The sequence below is a fragment of the Anopheles maculipalpis genome, chromosome 3RL, assembly GCF_943734695.1.
Source record: "Anopheles maculipalpis chromosome 3RL, idAnoMacuDA_375_x, whole genome shotgun sequence".
Lineage (NCBI taxonomy): Eukaryota > Metazoa > Arthropoda > Insecta > Diptera > Culicidae > Anopheles > Anopheles maculipalpis.
The window spans coordinates 45,147,299-45,171,839 of record NC_064872.1 but is presented as its reverse complement, the minus strand read 5'-3'; the positions used below and the strand labels follow the sequence as shown (position 1 = coordinate 45,171,839).

At 44.0% G+C, this 24,541-nt stretch overlaps 1 protein-coding gene across 1 annotated transcript; it reads left to right on the top strand.

Annotated features, from left to right (window-relative positions):
- Positions 1-983: 983 nt before the first annotated feature.
- On the top strand, positions 984-23,723 carry LOC126564926 (protein gustavus). Its single transcript, XM_050222052.1, has 3 exons — positions 984-1,046; positions 22,464-23,377; positions 23,464-23,723. Exons 1-3 carry the CDS (start codon positions 1,027-1,029, stop codon positions 23,601-23,603), a joined length of 1,074 nt encoding a protein of 357 aa, XP_050078009.1. The 5' UTR covers positions 984-1,026; the 3' UTR covers positions 23,604-23,723.
- Positions 23,724-24,541: the final 818 nt, after the last annotated feature.

The window sequence follows — 24,541 nt, the reverse complement described above, 5'->3', positions numbered from 1 at the left end:
AAAAGGCTTCAGTTTGTAAAAAAAGCAAACCGAAAAAATTAGCGGACTGCCGAGCGCACGTGTGCACCACGCGTTTATCGGTCGTTTCAGTACGTGCATTTGAGTGTTATTTGTGCATGTGTGTATCGTCGTGCATACTTGGAGGAAAATATGTGTCTTTGCAAAAACGCGGTGAAACGAAAGGGTTTCGGAAAGCAAGATAAAACGACGACGCCAAGCCATTAGCGAAGTAATAATATCTAAATAACACAATAGCATAAAAAAATGGTACCCTCTACTAACAATTACTCTCCATCTTTTATACCCATACGGAGGAAGTGTTGTAACGCGTGAGAATCGACAAAGTAGCCGATGAAACAGTAGTAGGTTGCTTAGAGGAAAAGAAAAGGGTAATAGAACAAAGTCGACGAACCAACTGAAACCGATGCGCTCGTGTGTGTGTGTGTGTGGTAGAGTGATCATCCTTCCATTGGTGCTAATTAGCAAGCTCTCGTTGCTGGCGAAGTGTTTCTGCAGTTTTGTTTCACTACGTTGAAAACAAAACGCTTTCTTGTCACGTGTGTTTGTGTGCGAAGTATTCGTGTAGATGGAAAGTATAGTACAAAAATATTTATTTTGTTCAATCGCTTAAAATACGTCGAAAATTCGCATTTCCTACGAAAAAAAAAAAACATACGCGTTCGAAAAGAAAGGAAAACAGTGTGATAAATCTTGTGTGTAAACCGTGCTTAAACCGTCATCATCCGATACGAGCAAGCAGCATATAGAATCGGATGCATCGCAATAGAAAACCTTATCATTTTCAATTCTATCCAAGGTAGAGGAAGATATAGTAGTGGGCTAAGTTTTTGGCTGCACGAAACACGAACGCCAAAAACAACCGTCAGCAAACCGCCAGCAGTATTGTATCAGTTTGTGTAGTTACACTTGGATATTTGTCGTCGGGGATAAAGATTAACATCGTTGTCCCAGAGAGATACATCACGCGAAAGCGAAAACAAGACAACAGGCCCAAAAGACAGCTAAATGGAAGTAGCACGAAAAAGGTAAATTCTTCCTTTCTGGCCACGTACATCGTACGGTAGATTGCAGTTGGATGATCCTCCGGCCTTACTAACCCTGTGATAATTCCCATCATCTTACATCATCAATCAATCGAGCTTAATTTAGTCAAATTTGCAAATAGAGTTTTGTTCTGTTTTGAGATTCCTTAAGCTTACGAAAGCAATTTGCAATTTTAACACAGATAGTTTATATTGCTCACGTTGCGTCTGTTTTATCTGTGTTTGAGTTTCGAAGAGGAACCGAAAAGGATAAGTGTGTTAAAATTGACTAAAACTCGCCCATACGCACACTTGCTGCGAGATTCACCGTTTCTTACACTACAGACACTAGCATACAATGATTGCGTATCCGTACTTGAAATAAAATGGAAGATTATCGTAGTAGGTGATACGATTTATTTTATTTGAATTTTCTAGTGATGGTACATCACATCTAGGGTTGTGATTTAGTGATGTATTTCCTCACTTGAAACGTTGCTCAAATTGTCTGATGAGATTGTCACACAAACGATGAAACCAGCACATATTTGGGGCATTGATCGCATCGAACGATGATCGATCGCTGGTGTTCAAAGCATCGTTTTGTTTAATCTCTTCCCGTTTCTCTCTCTCTCTCTCTCTCTCTCTGATTGGGACCCAACCTTGTTTGCACTGCTCTGGAGCGATAAAGGGAAATAATGTCAAACAAACCAGAACAAACCAAACTCACCTTGACAGTTCGATTCACTGGGAACATAGGCACGGACTTGTGCTTTCCGGCGCGGCGGGTTCTAGCTACTATCATTGGACTGATAACAGCCAGAACCGTTATCTGCCTCGTTCTGGTAACCTCGACGTCACAGACGTTTGCCCGAGACGCTAGTCATGCTCTATCGGTGGGAAGTGGTGCCATTGGACCGGGCGGAGGAATGTGATTGTTGGTTTGCCAGTGCAAATACATTTGCTTTTCCCACAGTAGTCAGCAGCGTTTGCTGAGAAAATTAAAGAATAGCTAACGTGCAAAACAAGCCGAACCGGGCATGAGTTTTTCATTTTATCGGGAACCACTCTTATCGATCTGTGTTACACGAAAACAGACTCAGACGAGAGATTTTGTGTGCATAATATGTTTCCAAACATCAAACCAATTTCAATGTGACCAACCAAGTGCTTTGCTTAATTTAATACTAAAAATGTTGGTGTCACGGAACTTTGTTTCTCTCACGTTCGTACAAACTATTTCGAAGCTTCACATTTCGATCCCTTTACGTTTTGTTTTCTATCGCACTGGTGGTAGTGCCGATAAGCCAAGCCTCCCCCTAGGTTACGGCACGGCAAAACCCTTCAAGTGTAAATATGACAGCTGTTGTGTTGTGCCGTGTTTCTCCGTCCTCGAGCGTTCGGGTTATCCGGTCGACCGGGTTCGCTAGGTTTTTTTAGTTAAAATTGCTGCTACTTCATCCACGAATGACAACAGAAAAGTCAGCAGCGTCAACGATAGAATCGATGTTGATGCGTATGGTGTTGCTGAGGCGAAAGGGGCTTCCGATGGGCTATCCCGGAGGAGGTAAGGTAAACGAGGACACGGCACAAATGCATCAGGGTAACGATAAACACGTACAGATCCCTTACCCTGCTTGCTGCAATAGCCCGCAGCGTACCCTTCTCGGTCGGCAAGGATATTTTTTATGCGTCATTCTCGAGAAACGTGTTTTCAGATTTGCTTCGCATGCGATCAATGCGATGTTGTACTACTTCAAGCCAAACGGCATACACCTCGATCCGACACAGCGAGAGTATAAAGCCAGCCTATCCCGATCATAAATCGGACAATGGCCTCAATGTACAGCATATTTCTGTCCCTTTAAGTGAAGGGCAAGTCAACCCAACCGAACCATCGAGCCAAGCGAGCGAAAGGATTAGCTAATTAGAGGGTCGTAAAGCCGTACGAATGCATACACACACACACACACACACACACAGGCAAAACGGTCACATTATGAGTAATGCTCGACTTATCGCCGGCAAACCATGTGCTCGGTTCGGCGGCGTACGTCATCGTACGGCGTCGTCGTCTGGAAATGAGACAGTTGCAAGCTGCCGGAAAGTGTCATACTTCCTTCTTGGAAGGAGCATTCGCACATCAGTGTGCCGCGTGAATCGTGCTCTTCGTGAAACACGGGTTTTCCTACCTTCGGTGTCATATACCTCCCCCCCGCCCCCCCCCCCACACACCGCCTACCCTTCTTTGCTAGCTGAGAGCCGTAACGGGCAGCTAATTTGGCTTCATGATCAATCCTATTTTCATTTCCGGTATTCGTTGCACGATATCTTTTGCAAATCATTTATCTTCCGAGGAAAACGCCCTTCTTTCAGTCTGTTTGTTTCGTTTTTGCTGTCTTTGGCTCGGCACGGCCAAAAGTCAAACGCATGAGTCACACGGGCCAGCTGAACCGGTTTTTCGTATGACACCCACTATTTTTGTGGAGGTGTTGAAGGGAGGAAGGGGGAGGGGATGTCGGGTAGTAGTGCACAAAGTGTACAACTATTTGCAATCTACAGATATAAGAAAAAACAACGCAGACTGCGATTTTGGACTGCGATGGACGGTTACTGAGAAAATTGGTCCAAGTACCGCGACAACTGACGCGTATCCCGAATTCATCGATGCAAGGCTCGAGGAGTAGCGCGAGAAACTAAAGCTCCTAAGCTGCTGCTCGCCTGCAGACCACGTGCTTTTCGCGCTTTCTTGAGTTTAGGCGTACGGGTGCGGGTGATTGAATGGGGATGCAGCCCGCCGGCAAGGAAGGGAGTCGTAGTTTACTACGCGAGTTTATGATATTTCGCGCACGACCGATAGACAAAGAAATTTATTTTGAAACTGTGAAAACGTGCAGACTGCGCGCTGCAGAAGAAGATAGCAGCGAGAGCAGCAGCAGCAGCAGAAACAGCAAGCTGCAGTCATGCGCAGGAACTGACCATCCAACCAAATGAAATCAAATCCAACAAATCCACCCAGCCATAGTAGTGTACTCGCGGCGTAGCAAGAGCAGATTTCCTTATATATATATATCCTACTCAAGCCAAGTGAAGCTGACTGAAGCCATGTCCACCCTCGAAGTGGATTTCGCTCAAATCATTCAAGTGTGAGCGCTTTTCGGTACGCGAATTTCAATTGCCCGCACTGGGCAGCGGTGAGTAGCGAATGTTTGAAAGGGAAATATTGCACCCCGTTTCGGTCGTCCGGATTTGTTTCGCGGCAGTGGAGCATATTTTTTAAACAGCAGCACATTTTTGCGCATCCCTCAGTCCCTCCCGCCATCCACGACGACACAGGTCCCCGCACAGTTGCAGCCGGCCGAATGCTTGGCCTGGCGTAAACGCAAATGCGTGAGTCGAAAGCAAAATGCATGTGAAGGAAAAAAACAAAACAACTTTCCAATAAAGGAGTCGCATCTTTCCAATGCAACGGATGAATGGATGGGTGAACGCTAGGTCTGGGCCGCGGATTGATTTGAGAGACAGAGAGAGAGAGAGAGAGAGAGGTGGTTGACTCTAATGGGTTGTCTAAGGCAGCAGCACCTTATATATACAGTGCTGGACAAAATAAATCATACGCGCAAAGTAAAAATGCTCGTTGAGGAGTATTTTCTTTATTTTTCAGATAAAAACCATGATTTGTTGGGCCATCCATCCATCTTTATTGAAAAACCATGTTTTTCAATAAAGTTTTAATAAAGTAAGTTAATAAAGTAATAAAGTATTGCAGAGAAAAATATTTAAAATAGCTTTATATGCATACAAGAAGTTGATATGGCCAACAGTTGGTTTTTAATCATGCACAAAATAAATCATACACTTAAAAAACAGTTTTTCTTGCCGTGATAATTAACTAACGGTCAGGCAGCACTGTAAAACTAGCAGCCCTGTGGCGTATATGACAGTTCTTTTACTGGAAAGCTAGTGGCTCAAAATATTGCTTCATATAAAAAGTGTAAAAAATCAGGAAAACATATTCTAAGCGATCGCGAAAAAGGATCCTATCCGGAAAATTGCCGAAAAGTATTCGATTTCGATTGGAGCTGTGCTGCACATCTGGAAAACACACGAAACCTTTGGAATTGTGCATAACTTATCTGGACAAGGACGTCATCGCGTAACGACCCGTCGTGATGATGCGAGAATAATTCGAATGGCGAAGCAAACCCCTAAGTTGTCTTCCAGAGAAATTAAGGAAACGATGAATCTGGATGTCGATCGCCGTACCATACGCCGGCGCCTCAACGAGAGTGGTTTGAAAAGTTGTTTGGCATCGAAGCGTCCTTTCCTAAGCATGCAAAACAAAAGGAAGCGATTGGATTTTGCCAAAAAGTACGCCGGGATGTCCATAGACTTTTGGAAAAGCGTTTTGCGGAGCGATGATAGCAAGTTTGAGTTGTTTGGACAAAAACGTCGAGCCAGGGTATGCCTCAGATCCGGCGACGCACTTAAGGAATTATCCATTCAGAAGACGGTAAAGCATGGAGCGGGGAACATTATGGTTTGGGTATTGTTTGCATCGAGCGATCGATCGGCTGGAGTCGGAAGTTTGGTGAATATCAAGGGGATTATGACCGCAGATGTATATATTAACTTGTTGAAAGAAAATTTGGAGGTTTCACTATTGAAAACTGACCTAGAAACAAATTGCATTTTTCAACAAGACAACGACCCCAAAAATACGGCCAAAAAACAACGTGTGTTCTTCAAATCTAACCAAATTAAGGTGCTCGAATGGCCATCCCAATCTCCCGAATTGAATCCGATGTAGAATTTGTGGTGTTATTTGGACGATAAAGTTGGCAAAACATCGATCTCCAACAAAGACGACTATTTTGATGTTTTGAAAACAGCGTGGGAGAAAATTGATCCAGAATATCTAAGGAATCACGTTGAAAGTATGCCTCGTCGATTGGAAGCGGTGCTGAAGGCAAAGGGTGGTCAAAATAAAAGGAGATATTAGATATAAGCATAACTTGTGAATAAGACATCTGGTGTATGGATTTATTTTGTCCATGCCGATCCTCATTCTTTCCTGAAAAAAAAGCATATATTTAGAAAGTCATGCATAATTCTAATAACTTCACTTCTACAACATTATTGCCTGATAATAGGACAACCACTTTCCTGAAGATAGCATTGTTGTAACTATTACATTGAAGGAAATATTGAGCTTGAAGAAAGAATAGTTTAAGCGTAGAATTTATTTTGTCCAGTACTGTAAATGTATATTACTTTAATCCTTCCAGCCAAGGCAGACCAAGGCAGCCCAGCTTGGGGACAGAACAACAAACATATAAGTTATGTTTATGCACCCGCATATGACATAAAGGTGCTCTTGAACCAGCCTAGGATTGCCGAGAACAACAAAGTGCGTTGTCGGGGGTGTAAGTGGCCGCCTTCGGTGCTGGAAAGTGTGTGGAAGCTCATCTCCCACGGGGCAATGAACGAATATAGCCGGAGAACGAAAACCCCCGCATGTGGTTATGGTGGTGGTGGCATTAATGAACAGAAGCAGAAGTAGTTACACCATGTGGGAGGGTGGCACTTTGAAGCTCTTCAAATTGATCCATCCGGGTTGAACATATGCTTATCGTGTGCATTCCCCCCCCCTCCCCCCCCTCTATCCCGTACGCTAGTTATAGAGCGTACATAAGAAAAGCGCCATAGATATGCTCCACGTGGTATTGTGTTTTCATCGACGATCCTTGTGAGATCTGCCGGGAGAACCAAAAGAACCTGCCGTGTTAATATACAGCACGTGATCGTAAATCACATCAGCACCACTACACAGTCTGGGAACATGTGTGGGGAGCATCTTAGTGAAAAGCCGAAGAAGTCAGTAAATTGGTTCTAAATTTGGAAATCATTTTCTTCCTGTAGAGTGCGGTGGATTCGTCAAAGCCGCGTATTATCCTACTCTTACTTGGTAGGAATATAGTGATTTGACGGTACTTGCAGGTCACAGTGGAGGCAGTAATTTCTGTGTTGGAGATTTCCTGTTTTGCTCCACGTGCAAAACATTTCAACGGTTTCAAATCTACAGAAGGTCATTTTAGTGACGTACATTTTTGTAGAAAACCTTCTGTTGGTGGTTTTGGAATGTGTGGGAGTTGTGTACTATTCTAAAGGTTCAACTATGATTCCATTTAATAGTTAATGATTGATACCATCCGCCATCTTTTTTTTTTGGTGTAACCCTGATGATGTGTTCTTGGTACATTCCACCCGTTTGTCAAAAGAGCAGCGTCATTATATCGTGTATGTATCTTTACCAGTTCATCACCAAGGTCTTCTCATCCGAATGAAGCTTGAAAACGGATTCTTCTCACTAACAGCTTCAAGGTGATCAACTACGGTAATGACCACGATGAACGAACTCGTCGTCTGCTGGTCATTGTGTGCCTCTTGAGCTTTTTTTTTCGAGCAGTCTTCAACATTTCCCCCAAAAACTCTTCTATTTGAATGCTCAGGGCCATGCTAAGCTATAGCTTTGGGCATCGAGAAGCTGCAGCTGCCGGTTGATGTCGATAATTATTCATCGTACCGTATTTCCGTGCTGCGATAGGCCTTACTAGTGTTGGAACCATTTAGATGATTAGAATTTAACGATATTTTGAAGAACAAATTGTCTAGTGTTAGTGTTTATTGGCGGTCCGGGCTGTATTGCTCATAACTTTGGGCAAATCGATCAATGCAGAATGTAAATCGTACAACAGCGCGCATCGTTGACCTAAAATCTTGTCCCTGCTTTTGTCACAAATGCCCGCTGGCTGGGCAGTGGGGCTCAAAGTACACCATTCACCGTGTCATTATTTAACCCCTGCTATATGGTGACTCGCAGAAGCGCAAAGGGATGAAGTTGATATAGGTTTCACAATTGAACAAAAGTTTCCAATGAATAATTTGAGATAATGTGTGATTATCGTATTTTCAGACGTCGAAACGCAACCAGCAGATCCATCCGCTTCGTTTGCTTGGCAGTGGCGTCGGTGTGCGTTGGTGTGTGTTGTTCCGGACCTGTGATGCTACCGCGTGTTTGTCGATGCGCGATACCCCTGCGGGTTTGCAGCTTCGGTAGCTCCGGTGTGGTAAATGGTATCGAAAATAATATGCGTTACACATGTTGCCTCTTTTGATGCCATTTTTGACGGTTTTTGCACTCACAGCAGCACCCCACCGGCCTTCCACTGCCTTCCTGCGGGGTCGGTACGGGTAGTGCTTTTGGTATCGGTCGGTTCGATCCCCTCGGCTGGGTTCAATCCGGATGAGTTTTGTATGGTGGTAGTTTGGTCGAAATCGACCTCCGTCTTCACTGGGGCTGATACGGAAGACGGCCACGATCACGATCACGATCGCTAGAATGGAACCGATTCGTGCCAGTGAGAAAAGGTGAGCTCAGTAAAAGTTGGTGAACTCGGCAGATGCAGGCGTCTTCGGCAGGTTTTGTATCGGTTAGTTTGCTTCTGTTGCTGTGTGCGGAAGTAAACGGGTGAAAGAGTTTTGGCTGTTCCAGTCTTTAGAGTATAGTTTTGTACTTTTGTTTGCAGAGTTTACTGAGGGAAACGTTCTAAACGGTGTTCCACACCGTGTACTCTGTGGAGAATGGTCCTGCGCACTGGTGAATTTTGAATTTTGGAAGTTAGTACAGCGTGTCCGTGTTGGGGGGTTTTTTTCTTCTTCTTTCTGCCACTAGTGCTGATGCTGCCCTTCAACTGTGTCTGGTGCCTTCTGTTGCGAACGAGAGAGCATCGCGTCAGTGTTCCGTACCGTTTCAGTTCACTAGCATGGAGCGAAATCTGAATCGTACGGAACGCAAAACACACATATCCAGCTTCACTCGAAGGTCTGAGCCTTCTACTGATGGCTTGGCGAGAAACCCAAATACTAGTGAGACAGCTCAATTCAGCCCAGCTGAATAGCATACAGCGTGGCTCAGCCAGAGTCGCTCAGCCGGCCCTTCAGTAGAGTGTGAGAGCAGGAAGATCAAGTCATCTACGATCTGGTTCCTGCAGACCGCCGTGGTTGGCATGGAAAATAGTCAAGGTTCGGTGTTCAGTTCACGTTTCACTGCATTGAAAACAATATACATAAAACCGTAAGCGGGTTGGGGCCATGCATGCGGTGTGTGTGTGCATGCTTCGGATCGATTGATCCCTCGAATGGATTTTATGCTACGACAACTGGCTCTTGTTTTTCACCGCTCTGCCGGAACCGGAGACAGACCATAGCGATATAGTTTAACAGTGCAGTTACTACAGACGCACAGATCCAGCCTCTGAGTCGTGTCGAAATGCGCAGCGACCAAGGCAACAAACAGCGATACGCGATGCTCATATGTCCGTCCTGGTCAGCTGGCCATCGGGAATTGAGCGCATGCTGGTTTGACGTTCGCTGGTTTGACTCGAATTCGTGTAGACGATTTCTGGTGCGGTCCTGCCAGGTGTGTCATCTCGTCAGCTGATGTGGTGGTTTCCGAAGAGCGTTAAGTAAACTGACCTTCATTTACGATGGGTACCCAAATAATCTCTGAGAGATTTGCAGGAAAAGTTAAACATACCGAAAAAATATATCATCATCTTGAAGCTTGAAGGTGGTGGTGGTACTGATAGAGTTCTCATTAGAGAGCTCATCTCTAATCTTGTCTCTAGACGAGCCATCCGTTTCGAAGGTTAGTCAACCGGCAGAACATTTCGATCAGTGTTTGGAGCATTTGACAATGCGTTGGTAGAGCAGAGAGATTATAGGCCTGATTGTGAAACGCAAACGTCTTCTCAAACGTCACATAATTGTCGCTTTGATATTATGACTTTCCGTTTGGCTATCCGTTGACTAAATCAGACGTTTAGACTAAACCAAACGAAAACGCGACTGAAAGTTTTCCAACAGTCAAAAGCAACGGAAAGTATAGTTTGCATTCATAAAAACCATGTTTAAGCGTAAATCGATAGAAAAGTGTATATATTTTACGTGGATATGTTATGACAATCATTTCGAAGTCGTTTTAGTGATTTTATTTGGTGGTTTGCAGGAATTATTCTGAAGCAAGAACCACGAGAGTCTTTCACGAAAAAGTTTCCAATACAAAAAGTATATTATTAAATCAAACTAATTCATTAGTTACTGATTGTTCACAGTTACTGTTCTAAATTAGCAATTAAAGATAGGTATAATTCGATTGAAATCATCTATGAATGCATGAACTGAGAAACCTGTGCCTGTATGAATGTATGGAAAAAGTCGACGAAACATTCGTCGACTCTAACGGGTGACCATAATACAAATTTGCTTTCCGTTTGGTTTGAGTCTTTTCGTCGGAAAGTTTTCCGTTTGGCGTTGACAATCAGGCCTTATATCGTAGACCTGTCCTTGACAGATGATTTGGTGATGTTGGAGAGCTCCATGTTTCCTTCTTTCAACGGTCGTTTGCCATCTGCAAGCAAGCCGCTGCAAAAGATACGGTCCAAGCAGAAGTGTGAAAAATTTAAAACGTATTCAAATTGAAAATGACGTGATCGCTTGTCATTCTGCTGCCAAGTTGTTGAATAAACATGGCATTCGAGTTATGGAACAGTTGCGGTAGTAACAATCTGCAACGCTGGCTGGCACTTCAAGCCGCCAATAATAATAAGATGAGACAAACTTTCAACTTTTTCAAGAGCGAACTTGTTGTTTGTGTGTATGTGTGTTTTACCTTGATTGATGAGCTAGTGGTATTAGTTTTCCTACACTCTGTCTGACGAAGGTCAGGTCGTCGAGTTAAGAGTTTATTGAAGATCGAAGATGAAAAAACTGGTCTCGCCTTTCGCTCATGTTTAGATTAAAGTTGTTCTACACTGTAGTAGGCCATTAAAGATTCATATTCACTGAAGACGAACCCCGGAAACGTTATCGATAAAGCCCGATAATGGTGCGATCTTTTCCAGTGCGTGCGTGTGTGAAGTCGGTTAATTGAAGCTGGCACTTGATCAGACAAGTTCAATGGACTTCAATGCTGCCGTCAGAGCAGCTGTGTGTTTCTATCAGAACAGTGAATTTGTTTTGAACTTCCTTGTGTGTGCGTGTGAGTACCAAGGAAATGCCACGTTTCGTTCACTGCGTGATGCAGTTTCCGCTTGGAAAACGTACTAAAATTAGCCGTTTTTCTCTCGATTCTTGATTTGTTTGGCTTTGCGCGAATCGTTCGGTCGGGCCGCTCTCGCTCTTTGCTGCCTAGGATGCATCTTGCGATTCACTAGGCAGATGCGAAACGATCTGACATTTACACACTGTCGTCGTATTTTCTCTTGTGGCAGTAGTAGTAGTAGTAGTAAGGGGTTGAGGGTAATACGCATCTGGTTTCATTAACATTCCGTCACATGGGTTGGGTCCCCCCGTTTTTCTGTCGACATTTTCCGTCACATGACATTTTTTGGGAATTAATGTTGTCGTGCAATAGAAACTGGATTTTAGTAGAGAGACGATTAACAGATTGCCTGGATTTGCCTTATGCGGACCGTCCACACACAAAAGTGTCATCTTATGTGCTGTGAGGACGGTATTCGTCCGCGTTCTAGGTGTTCCGTAGACGAAATGGGTAAGGTCTGCCGAGGATGAAAAAGCGTCATCGGTGTGGAAGTCGACCGACCTGCATGACCGAGTAAACAGTTCAGCTGCGTTTGACAATGGATTTCCGTCGGTTTCGCTTGGCCGTTTTTACATAGCGAAGCGGCACGGCTCCGCGGTCAGCTAGCCAAGCGACGATGGTAAGCGATGCGATCAGTTGGAAACGTGTTCTCCACGGTTTGCGCGCGGTTTCGACGCTGCCGTTGCTGCGTGTGTTGGTGCGCACCTTTTTTTTTGCGCCAAACGAGGTTTAAGACGGCGCGGAAGTTGGTTACTGGATGGTTGGTAGATGATCTATCGAACATCGGCGGTCAGCTGAACCATTAAGTTGTGTCTCTTCACGTCGTGTGGAACACTGGCGAAAAATCGATTCGTCGCCAGTGCAACGACTCACACCAAGAATCACGGAAACGGCCGTCGATCGCAAGCAGATCCGTTCCTTGCATACAAAATGAAGCGCTAGAATCCGTCAAACACATCGGCTTTCTGTGCACGGTTTGTGCGTTTTTTTTTTCGGTTGCACACATCGCTGAGTAGCTTTATCGCTTCGCCAAACACGTTCGTTATGCCGCGCACACTCCAGCAACAGCCATTGCATGCCCGGCCAGCGTTTCACACGCCGTAGTAGTCCCTTCGAACGAATCCTTCTTCCTGTTTGGAAGAATTAATCGTACAAAGAAGTTTACTGCGTACGTGTGCTGCCTCGACTTGTCTTGCGACTGATGGTCGCATTCAAAGCAGACTATTCAACGACAGCACGGCCAACCCTTCTCCGGTCTCCGGTTTTGGCTGCAAGCGAGCCAAAACCTTGACCGCTCAGAGTCCACAGGCAATGAGGATGGGAGCGGGTTTTTTTTGTTTGTTGAATTGGCTAACGTCCCACCACAGACGACCTCAAATTTTCATTAACGGCGATGTTGGTTGATAAGGGGTGGGTGTTATGAATCGAAATATGTGTGTATGCGTGTAGCCGACTATTGACCAATTAATCTAATAAAGCATAAACACATGCAAAGGATCGAGTCGTTGTGTGGACCCCAAACGCTTAACAAGGCCGGTGTGGCGAGAGAATTTTGAAACATATGACCAAACCATCCGTTCCAAGGTTCGTGCGGTCTCATCCCCATGAATCCTATATCTGTGGTAGCGTGACTAAGAGGTACAAGGAGGCGTAACATTGACATAGAACGATTAAATGTAGTCGTATCCGTAAGATGTCCGTCACGAATTGCTCTCGTGCCGCGTACCAACGTCCTCCGAGTGCGATGAATGGAGAGGTGTGTGATCTGCATCGGCACTGTGGTAGTTATACTACGTTTTTTGACCTCTCTTTAATAGCCCCTGGCACCAGCGATTGACAAACGTATGAATTTTCGAGTACGATTTTGGCGAGCACCGTACGTCATCATCCCTTGCGTCAAGTAAGGGGTATCGTTGCGTTGTGAAGGTTAATGCAAACACCTACGGGGACAAGTTGTACTCGGGGTTTAAGGGGACTGTCCTTTGGAGGTTGTTGAATAGCCTCAGCACGAACTTCGTCAAACATGTACACGAACATTTTATTTGCAAGGGGTCACAACCGAACGTATCGATTACACAAACAATAATTTTAAGGAAGTAAAAAAAGATGGTACTCAACGCACAAGGCTTTCCCGTTTGGTCGATCGGTTTTTGTTTTTCTTAGTTTCTGATAGATTGTGTAAATTTATAAGGGTATAAGCTGACCTTCGATCAATTTTTCTGTTTCTATTGAGTGTCTCGTAAGTGCCAGCTGAGTAATGACAGAAATGTGAATTGCTCGTTTGAGACATCGCTAATTAACTGTACTCCGAACCCGCATGATTTAATTTTTCTACCATTATGAGGTGGGTAAAAATTAAATTATTATTATATTGTTGTTCGGGCTCATTTCATGCCGGTGGGCGTATACCAAACTATTTGTGGGCAAGTTTAAATTGCCCTAGCATATAGTGGCTTCTTGATTTACGGACTTTTATACATAATACAGGAAGGTTTGCTTGGCTAAGCTTGGTAGATACGTCTTGGATACTAATTTTGCCAAGCTTTGAACGATTGGTTAATGATAAAGAGATACATATGCGTGGTTAGTCGGGACTTCCAAACAAGGAACTATAGCCACCTCCGCGATCGTAGATGTCGCGACGGCGGTCCAGTCGTAAGAAGTTGTGTGTGCCATTTTATCGTGTCGTCGCTTGCTGCTGGACTTTGGCCTCATTTACATTAGCGCGATCACATGGACCGAACACCGTTTTTCTTTTTTGGAATAACTAAATACTTTTTGTTTGGATGTGACTTCAAATTGCCTTCATCAAACCTCATCGTTGGGTGTTGGTTGGGTGTTCGAATTTAGCATGATTTTATCATTGATAATTCTGTTATACCACCTTCCAATTGTTTATTTATTCTTTTTCTTCTTGGCTTAACGACCTTTAACTTTAAGGTCATGCCGGCCATCGAGAAATGGCTCACTACGGGGGGACGACGGTCCGGATGGGATTTGAACCCCGGTCCTGTCGTTTGAATACCGGTGCCGCTGTCGCCTACACCACCGAGCCGCCCCAGCTGTTGACTGTTTGCTGTGAATAAAAATCAAAACTGCAAGAAGTATGAGCTATTTTCCCACAGCACGCGGCTGTATTGTACAACACGATCAATAGACAGCAAATGTGCGCACACGTGTGAGGCCAAGGTCCACACAAACGTAGTATGTAAAAACGTGTCATAAACAAGGAAAGAAAAATCGCACGCCGAGGAGATAACGCATAATTGCACACATGTACCTCACCTCATACATCAACATGCGCCAGTGATATTTATCTCGAGAGGTTGAAAAGGGTAGAAATAAAAAAAAAAAACTTACAATACATACGCAAACGAAATGGTAGGAAGTTGCACAGCCGAGTCGTTGGGGTTCGGAAGAGTGTCGTACAACAAATTTACATAAAGCAAAAGAGCGTTAAATTGCTGCTAATTGTGTAGTGTATGCCGTCGTTGTCAAGCGCAAGCTGATCAGAGGGACGAAGGACACTAGCAGTTTTTGAGCTATGAATGTGGAAGCAACTGATCATACCTAGAGCATACTTACTGAACACTAAATTTCAACCAAGTATTAGTATGTTGATTTTAGTACCTGTCGGGTAAAGGGTGCGCATCATAATTTCATGACCACTAGCACGACTTGTGTCACCAAAAACAGGTTTACTATTTGTGCGTTTGTTCAACGATATATACCGCCAATATCTAGCGATCGTCAAACACACACTCGCCAGTTTGCCAACAGGGAAACGTGTGATGTCACAAGGATGAGGATCACCTTCCTCGTTCACAGTGCTATACTATCGTAACGCCACAGCTAATACGGCGCCTCCGTAACAGTTTATTTGATTTGCATTTAGCTTTAATACCATACGATTCACAGACACCTCATGGTCAAGTTGAATAGGAGTGATGATATTGTTCCGCTCACATTCAAGCTGTGAAGAGCGCTTTGGTGGAAGAGCAGAATGGGGAGCTCCAACGCCATTTAGCGGCGATATCGATTGATAGGTAAATGTCAATAACTGTAGCAATAGTAAAAGTGGACTCTCCTACTGTCACAAAATGGGTTTCCATGCCTTTCTTCATCCTTTTTTCTTGTATCCTACCAAAAAGTTGCGTATAACGGGCAGGCGCGCGCGCGCCATCTATTGCGTTACTATTGATGTTGCGGCTGGCACTGGCCTAAGATTGCGTGATTTTGCTCGAGCATCACACACGTACACACACATCGGTCCTATGCGCTTGGTTTCTTGTTGGACGTTTGATCGCCAAGGTCGTCTCATTATGCTCAATCTGCATAAATTTTTTAATGGTCATTGTTTTCGGTAAAAGGTCAATCGCTAGCCGCTAGATCTGGCGTGTGGCTGCTCCCCCCAACATTTGAGGCATACACATGGCACATGCACATGGTCGCACACGGTCTCACGTACGAGGTCATCTTAATGGCGCACGGCACGCACCAACACCTTGTCAGCCACACTGCGTTGAATTGCTTGCGTGAAGTGCTTCATGGTAGGGTATGAAGCACTGTGGTCGTTTCGAATGATATGAGGGCCACCGACAAACCACCAAACCGGCATCGAGAATAGGCCACCGAGCCGAGCTCTCTCTCTCTCTCTCTCTCTCTCTCTCTCTCTCTCTCTCTCTCTCTCTTGTGGGTTGTTCAGTTGCGACTGTCGCACGATCAACCGGTCCTTGCCTCAATGGCTTTGTACGGGCTGCAACCTCAACCGCGCGCGACGATCATTGTGCAACGCGCGCAATGCAGACGATTGTATAGTTTACCTTAACCAATTTTTCTGTTTTACCATATGCTCTAGTTGTCATTTATCGTGTTCATAAGCAACTTTGGGTCAACAATTCATACGAGCGTATGTTACAGATATAAGCAATCAACAAAAATGTTGAGTGTTTATTTCGAGTATCTTACACTTAAATGAAAAGGAACAATCAAGACGTATCGTCTTCGATTTCACACTTAGTGCCACCGCGACAGATCGCACATAATCGCAACAAGATTGAGTAGAAACGCAGACATTGATAGGGCCGAGTGAAGGAAATAGATGCCACCGTGCTACGCACTGCTATCGCAGCGGCAGCATTGGTTCGCGATCGTCTACTGCATTATGTAAAGCTGCAAAAATGTGAAACGTACTTGGTTTTACGGAACAGCCGCTCCTCGTCCCCGGCACTATTGGTGATGCTGTGCGCACTGAATGCGCAGGAGGCGCAGTGGCAAGCAGCCCATGATGTGCAGCATAACTAGTAAGATGTGTTTTTTTTTTCGCCACAACCACCATCACATCGCAACATAAATGCGCGCACAAACACAGCCTTTGCTGAGGTTTCCACTCCCAAATACAGTTCCCAGCGCGCCAAATGTGTGCTGGTTTATGCCACGATTTTGTCAGATTGAAGGTTAACGCGTGTGCCGTCTCTCTCCCTCTTTCTCTCTGTAAAGCGTCTGTGGCCGTGTGGCTTTTGCATTTCAATCATAATGCTCGGACCTTACATAACCGTCTGCTGGTCGAGTCGCACGAACAAACCTTCGCGAACGACGAATTGCTTCCCAAGGTCCGGACACAACGGTGTAACGGGGGGGTCTAAGAGCAACATGAAACAATCGATCTTTGTCGTTCGAGACTGTGTTAAAGAATTATGTGTTTGTTTAATTGTACACTATTTGTGCCGTAGTACTGCCTACACAGCGTGTACTATGAGCAATCACATGATTTCGTATTATTATGTTTTTTTTTTATACAATATTCATTATAACTTTGTGTTATGTTATGGCTCCCATCGTCTTAGCCAGGCAGTGTCTCCCAACTAGAAATTAATAATCAAATGATTCATTCATTCGTGAGAGATCTGTTTTGCATCTGGTTCTCGGTCCTAGTCATTATCATCATTGCGGTGAATTGAATCAATTTACCATATGCCGTTCGGGTGTATATGCAGTGGAACAGGAACATTGGCATCAGAAGTGGCTGTTGAGTTAAGCTTGGCCGCTGGCGGATTAAGCACAATGTTGTACATTCACTAAATCAGTCATCGGATCATCGGAAACAGGATGTTTCAGATCATTTCAGTTAGGCTTCTTTTCAAACTTATCGGCGGATGTGGTAAATGTACTGAAGTTGTGCCTCTTTTTTTTCAAAAACTTGCATTCCGTCAAGATCCTTATTTGCCTTTTCCCATGCCAATGAGGCCCGTAGTCGAATAGGTTGCGTGTAAACTGATTCCAGGGTGTAATCGACAGTGAAAAATTGTCGGTCAAAGTTTCATGTTACCATCTTCAGCAGGTTAGACCTTCACATTAAGTGGAGCGAAGATAAATTGTATGTTGTGTATGTGTGCGGGGTTTTTTTTCCTTTTTCGATAACTAAATGACATCCAAACATATTTCAGAGGCTTCTAAAGTGCTGCAAGTACTAGACACATGAACACTTCGAAGAACACCACATCCGTTGCTTCTGGTGGAAGTCAAGACTAGCCTGAGGTTTTCTTTGAATAACGGATGGCTAGTGTGAAAATTGATCGGTTTTGGAAACTATCAATCCAGCATATAAGCAGCGATTGACTGATCAACACCCTTTCCATAGACAGTCAAGTGAGAGGCGAGGGGCTCTGTGTGTTGTTCGACAAATAGTTGAAGCAGCCAGTTTAGAAATGTTGAAAGACGACGCTTCTTAAGTTTAGTATCGCTGCACTTTAACACCAGTGCAATACGTCTGCAATAATATTTATGCGTCTACCACGATGGTGTGGTTGGACAGCGAGTTGTTGTCCTCTAGTTGGTAAAATTTGTTACATTTTTTATTGGCCATGTCTGTAAAGCCGGACCCGTTTCTGTATGGCGTGGCAAACCGTTGGCCTTAGAAGTTGTCTGAGCCGTTTGAGCTTTTTATTGGTCCCTACGTTTTCATAACGGCTGTAGATAATTACGATCGAAACAAATAACGTACAAATGCAGCTGTTTGTAACAGACTGTTGGACAGACTACGTTCAAGAGTTGAAGGGAACCTACTTCTCCCTTTTGAGAAATGAATTATGACAAATTGATACAACGCAACTACGATAAGGTGAATTGAATGCATACAACTGCAATGCCTGTCTAAACTGGTAGAGTGCGAACTTGCGTTTGCCTTTAGTGCCTTTGTGTGTAGCTCTGACTATGCGTATGTGATACACAAATATGATTTAAGCAAAATTAAACGAAACGACGATAGTAATGTAACTTAAGTTAAATATGAATATTATTTCACGTTATCTGGACTAGTTAAAAACTGTGGCTTGCAAAATTGACTAAAATATCAGTAAAAAGTATTCCCCAAAATTAATGATAAACAATGGTGACGAAACAGAATAAACATTTTATCGATCGCAATTTAAGCACGGCATTAGAAATTCAACAATCAAGCGAAACTTTTCTAGGAACTATGTGCAGCATCCAATTTTAGTATCAAGTTCTGGGGCAGGATGTGAGTTCTGAGAAAGGAAAGAACGGTACGACAGGATTGCGCAAATGTACAATTGTGATCGATGATGCACATAAAGGGTATTTCGAAGCACGGGAAAGGAGGAATCTCGAACAGAGTCAGAGCAGGAAATAAGGGAACGGACGGTTCGTTCGTCGCTGCCAGAGTATATAGGGAAACACTCCCCTCGGCAAAGCTGCCAGAGAGTTGTGGAACAAGAAACGAATCAAGCATCACAGGAACAGGAACTGCGCATGATCCGTGTGTATCCTGTTCGTGGTACGCTTTCGTTAGGGATTTGTTAGTAAATGCAATGAAAGTATTTACACTGGCCGGATGGATGCTGCTGCCCTTAACGTAACGCTCGCTGTGCTTTCTCTGTGTGTGGGAAATCGACCGATGGTGGTTCCAAGCAGTTCAGCAAACTCATACATGCACACACACACACACACACACACCCCGGATTGCTGCCGGATGCTGCTGGTACAGCCGTTGATGGGGTGGCTGCAAAAGTGGAGAATACATAAGACACCGTTTGGCTGTACTCGAATTGTGATTTCTCTCCCTTTTATCTTGCTGTTTGACATTAAATCGATACGATTCTATTGTAGAAAATTCCCTTTGGCGTACCTTTTTGAAGAGTATACATATATATTTCTATATAAAACATGTAGATGTGTGTGTGTCTTTTTTTTTTTGTTGTGCTGCTGCGCATTCTTTATCGACATCGTCATTTGCGTAGATCCCTAGAGATGTATGTGCGTTTTAATTCATGCATTAGTTATCTTTGCTTTTGCCCGGCCCCTGGGCAGGAGCGCAGGGAATGAAGAACAGCAAGTATTCTCTTTAATTTATAGCTCTTAAAGCCTGGGTTTCTTTGCTAAACCGCCAATGAAACAATGGTAAGAAGATCGTATCAGACAGATACGCTAGCATAAGAACATGCTCAAAGTTACTATGTGCTTGGAGTTTGTCTGTGTGGAGAGTGATGCGAATCGTGCTTTTATATTACACACAGAATCGCGCACTGTTTCTCTGATAAGCAGACAGGGCCACTATACATTCGCAAAAGCCATGCTCAACATCAAACGGCAGGAAATTGCTAATGATTTTGACATTTAGTCGCCATTGCGGCAATGGATGCAATCGATGCAATGATGGCAATGTTCTAAAGAACGAGGCTATCCGATCGTTTTCTTCGTATAAAAGCAAACGTACTTCCTTACGCACACCACAGCACTTTTGATTATTGTGCCGTGGTGTGCGTTTTGGAGTCGAGAATCGTTTACCCAGAGACGTTGCCGACCGCCGTTCGAGTGACAAGTGGTAAATTCAATTTAAAATTGGTTCGACATTTTGTATACGGAAAGAGATGCTTAAATTAGTGAAAACACTACCACACGCACACACGGACCGACACACACCATCTCTTCCGACGGTCGTGCAAACGATGATAATTACCGGAGTTTAGATGCTGCTGATGAATGCCGACTTTAATGGCGTACGGCAGTAAATAGATTATCCTTTGACATTGGAGCACAATGTAGTAAAATGGTGCTGTGATGAGTATTTGTGAAAATAAAGTCCTTGTTCTACTGTTGAAACTAAACCATTCACGTCCCTGAGATGCAATTGGCAGAAGCAGCTGACACCTTGAGGCTGTTTTTTTCTTATTTGCCAATACGTAATACAGGTGCCCGTTCAGCCAACACCTGCAGAAACTTTGGCCGGGTGAAGCAAAAATATGAAAGGCTATAAAAAGGTAATCCTTTGAATGCTTTTTTCACCTGTTAGTTTTTAAATGTTTTTTTTTTTGTGACTGCTGATCATTATATTTTGCTTTTCTATGGGCTTTTTATTTTCAAAACATGCAGAAAAAGTGTCAGAATTCCTACCATCTGGATGTCGACATTGTTGTTTTGTCCGAAGCAAATTTAGAGGCTAGTTTCGATAGAAAATATCATAGAATAGTCTTCTAAAAAGCATTGAAAAGAACCCTCAAGTACGATGGCAGAGGGGAAATTTAAAAAAACGTGTAAAAAGGTGGCGCCGGTCATCATACTGGAGTTATTGAAACCCGTCTCCACGTACGCGGGACTTAATATTAGTCTACGGGTATAATTGAGGCAAAAAAGCAAGTGATGGTAGGCAAAGATCTCCCGAGGTCTTCGCACAACAACATCTTCCACTTTGTTCAATTGATATGTTGGAATTAGAATAATTATTTTCGAACATAAATTTGAATTGCATAAAACAAAGCGTTAGGAAACTAAGATTAGGTTATAAACTACTCGACGTTAGAAACTGCTCGATCTACACGAATTATGAACTGCATGAAATATTATATACAAAAAAGGACAAACGAATATACAGTTGCAAACCGACCAGCGAGAAAGGTGTACACTTTCCTATTCAAATTTCCTCCAAATATCACAGCCAGCCCCTTTTCGTGAATATATTTCACATGATATCAATAATTATATACGTTTTTGTGTCTGAGCAAATCGACATTGTTCCTTCAAAAGGCACTTCCTTTTACTATAAAATCATTATGGCTGCTTTAACTTTAAGCAAAATAGATCCATTAATAGCGCGGTTTGGCTAGTTGCAGCAGTTTTGCAGCACATTTTGCTTCTTAAGCATCTGCAAAAGCTAAGTATTTGCTTAGCCTTGGCGATAATTTCCCTTTTTTTTGATTTCGGTTTGTAGAACTTTCATTCAGAGAAATACCTGGTTTTGGCGATTGTTCACAACGAGGACAGAGTATGGAACGTGTTTCTTTCTGGGTCGGTTTACGCCGCTGTTTACAGTTCACCAGTCTGGCATTCGGTCGATGGTCAAACCAGAAATTATAACAACTCTGGAAAATTTCAGACAATCATCATTGTAGAAAGAGATGCGGGTGGGTTGTGTCGAACACAGAATTCTGCGAGTATTTTTGGATCGTTTTTTTTTTCGTTCTTCAACTAGTACAAGGTTCAACTGTGTCTGAGCAAATCGACATTGTTCCTTCAAAAGGCACTTCCTTTTACTATAAAATCATTATGGCTGCTTTAACTTTAAGCAAAATAGATCCATTAATAGCGCGGTTTGGCTAGTTGCAGCAGTTTTGCAGCACATTTTGCTTCTTAAGCATCTGCAAAAGCTAAGTATTTGCTTAGCCTTGGCGATAATTTCCCTTTTTTTTTATTTCGGTTTGTAGAACTTTCATTCAGAGAAATACCTGGTTTTGGCGATTGTTCACAACGAGGACAGAGTATGGAACGTGTTTCTTTCTGGGTCGGTTTACGCCGCTGTTTACAGTTCACCAGTCTGGCATTCGGTCGATGGTCAAACCAGAAATTATAACAACTCTGGAAAATTTCAGACAATCATCATTGTAGAAAGAGATGCGGGTGGGTTGTGTCGAACACAGAATTCTGCGAGTATTTTTGGATCGTTTTTTTTTCTTTCTTCAACTAGTACAAGGTCACAGGACCGGCTTTGTTCCGGGCTTTGTGCAGGCTTTGTTCCCTCTGGAGAAAGGAAACACAGCGCCCAAGTACACCGACACCGGTTTATGTATTTTGAACTACATCTGCATGTGTCGTTGGTTATATTTTTAGCAGAAATTCCAAGAAGAAAAAAAAACTTCTTTGAAAGCTCGAGAAGAGAGATAATTCGGAGAAATGTGATTCCATTTCCGTCCCATAGAAAAATCCCTTAACTAACGGACGAATTTGTTTCCTTTCCTTTGCAGATACAAATCTAGCCGGGGTCCGGTGTTAAGGTCAAGCGAGCGTCGCCGTCCACAGAGTATATCGTCATCCACCCCTGCATTACTGCCGCGCGTGGTCCTGAACCGTATCGATCCGAGAGACTGTGAGCAGCGTATTCGCGTATCATACAAGGTTGCCATCCGTAGCACCAGAAGCAGTCGCACAAATAACACTAGCAGTAGTCACAGTGGCATGAATATGGGCCAAAAAATCAGTGGCAGCGTAAAAACGGTCAGCCGTGATCAGCCGTCCCCGTTCATTCCGAAGATTCCCCGCGAACTGGCAGCTCATTTCCAGCGTCCCGCTCGGCTCGATGTGCTGCTCGATATGCCACCTGCACCCCGGGAAACCCAGCTCAAGTACTCGTGGAACTCGGAGGATCGATCGCTAAATGTGTTTGTGAAGGAGGACGACAAAATGACCTTCCATCGGCATCCGGTGGCACAGAGCACAGACTGCATACGGGGCAAGGTGGGCTTCACCAAGGGCCTGCACGTGTGGGAGGTGACATGGTCGACACGGCAGCGTGGTACGCATGCGGTGATCGGTGTGGCTACCGCAGAAGCTCCCCTGCACTCCGTAGGTTATCAAAGTTTAGTCGGCCTAAACGAGCACAGCTGGGGCTGGGACCTGGGACGCAACAAACTGTTCCACAACTCCAAGTCCTGTCCAGGCGTCACATATCCGGCGATACTGAAGTCGGAGGAAACATTTCTGGTGCCGGACAAGTTCCTCGTAGCACTCGACATGGATGAGGGAACGCTCAGCTTTATCGTCGATGGCCAGTATTTGGGTGTGGCGTTCAAGGGACTGAAGGGACGTAAACTTTACCCGATCGTGTCAGCCGTCTGGGGGCACTGTGAAATAACGATGAAATACATTGGCGGATTGGATCGTAAGTATACACATTCAAAGACAGACGATTCGATGTGCAAGAGATCAACTATTTTTTTGTTTTTTTTTTTTGTTTATTTATTTTAGCCGAACCGCTACCACTAATGGATCTCTGTAGGCGCGTCATTCGCCAGAGAATCGGCCGGACGTATTTAGAGGAACGTATACCAAACCTAGCCCTGCCGCAGTCGATGAAAACCTATCTTTTGTACCGGGATCGAAGATAATAAAACGTCCTACAAGTGATGGTAGACATGATAATAGGAGAAGGGGAGGGGCTTCGCTGAGGCCGATAAGGACGAAACACCATCATCACCAAGGAACAAGACAGTAATCAGCAACAAAACTTACACCTCTTCAAAAGCAGTTCAATCCGATCCTTCAGTTGTAACGTCATACATCCTCTGCGATGGTAAAAGTGTTGGTGTCCTCCATTAATGGTGTGGCTGTTGGGTACTTGTGTTCTTCTTGTTTTACTTTTATCTTCATCAAACCGCCGAGGATACGCTTCCCAGAGCCTGCAGCATGTGCCAGCAAACACAACCGATTCGACTTTGGTGTCGCGAATCACAAACTCCCCCCCACAAAGTTATGTGAATACATGCCCTGGAACCATCAGGGCACGAGCTTCAGTGGAATCGGATCGAGTATCGATCGCAGCCCGGTAGAGTGATAGAAATATTATCTAACCGGAAGAGGAAGCAAAAACGAGCAGTGATAGTATTCGCAAGCGAACATAGTTTTACGATCATCATAACACCGACCAAGGCAGCACGGCTATTAAGTGTAGATTAATAATTGTGTCCCTGCCTGCGTGGCCAAGATTATGATAGCTACTATATCAAATATTTTTTTTTTTCGCTATTATTATGGAACTTTTAGGATGAGGCAAAGCATTACATTTACTTCTAAAAAGGTGGAAGATGTCAGACAGCTACAAAACACAACTCACCGAGTCTTGACCGTTCGAGTGTCGAGCTTGTTTGCTGGTACGGTCTGTATAGTGGACCATTCATAGTTTTGATTTATTTGACAACCCTGTACTATTTGTGATAAAAAAAAGGTAGCGTAACAACATTCAACGAATTCGTTTGCATGAGGGAGGGTGGTATGATGAAATCTCCCGGTTCAACGGTGAAGACACTGTGTTCTCAAAATGGTCGAC

Bases quoted from the DNA above. Each gene is read 5' to 3' on its own strand.
- LOC126564926 (XM_050222052.1), top strand. From the start codon at position 1,027: ATGGAAGTAGCACGAAAAAG. The intron at 1,047-22,463 runs GTAAATTCTTCC...TTTCCTTTGCAG, and splicing joins ATGGAAGTAGCACGAAAAAG to ATACAAATCTAGCCGGGGTC. The intron at 23,378-23,463 runs GTAAGTATACAC...TATTTATTTTAG, and splicing joins ATACATTGGCGGATTGGATC to CCGAACCGCTACCACTAATG.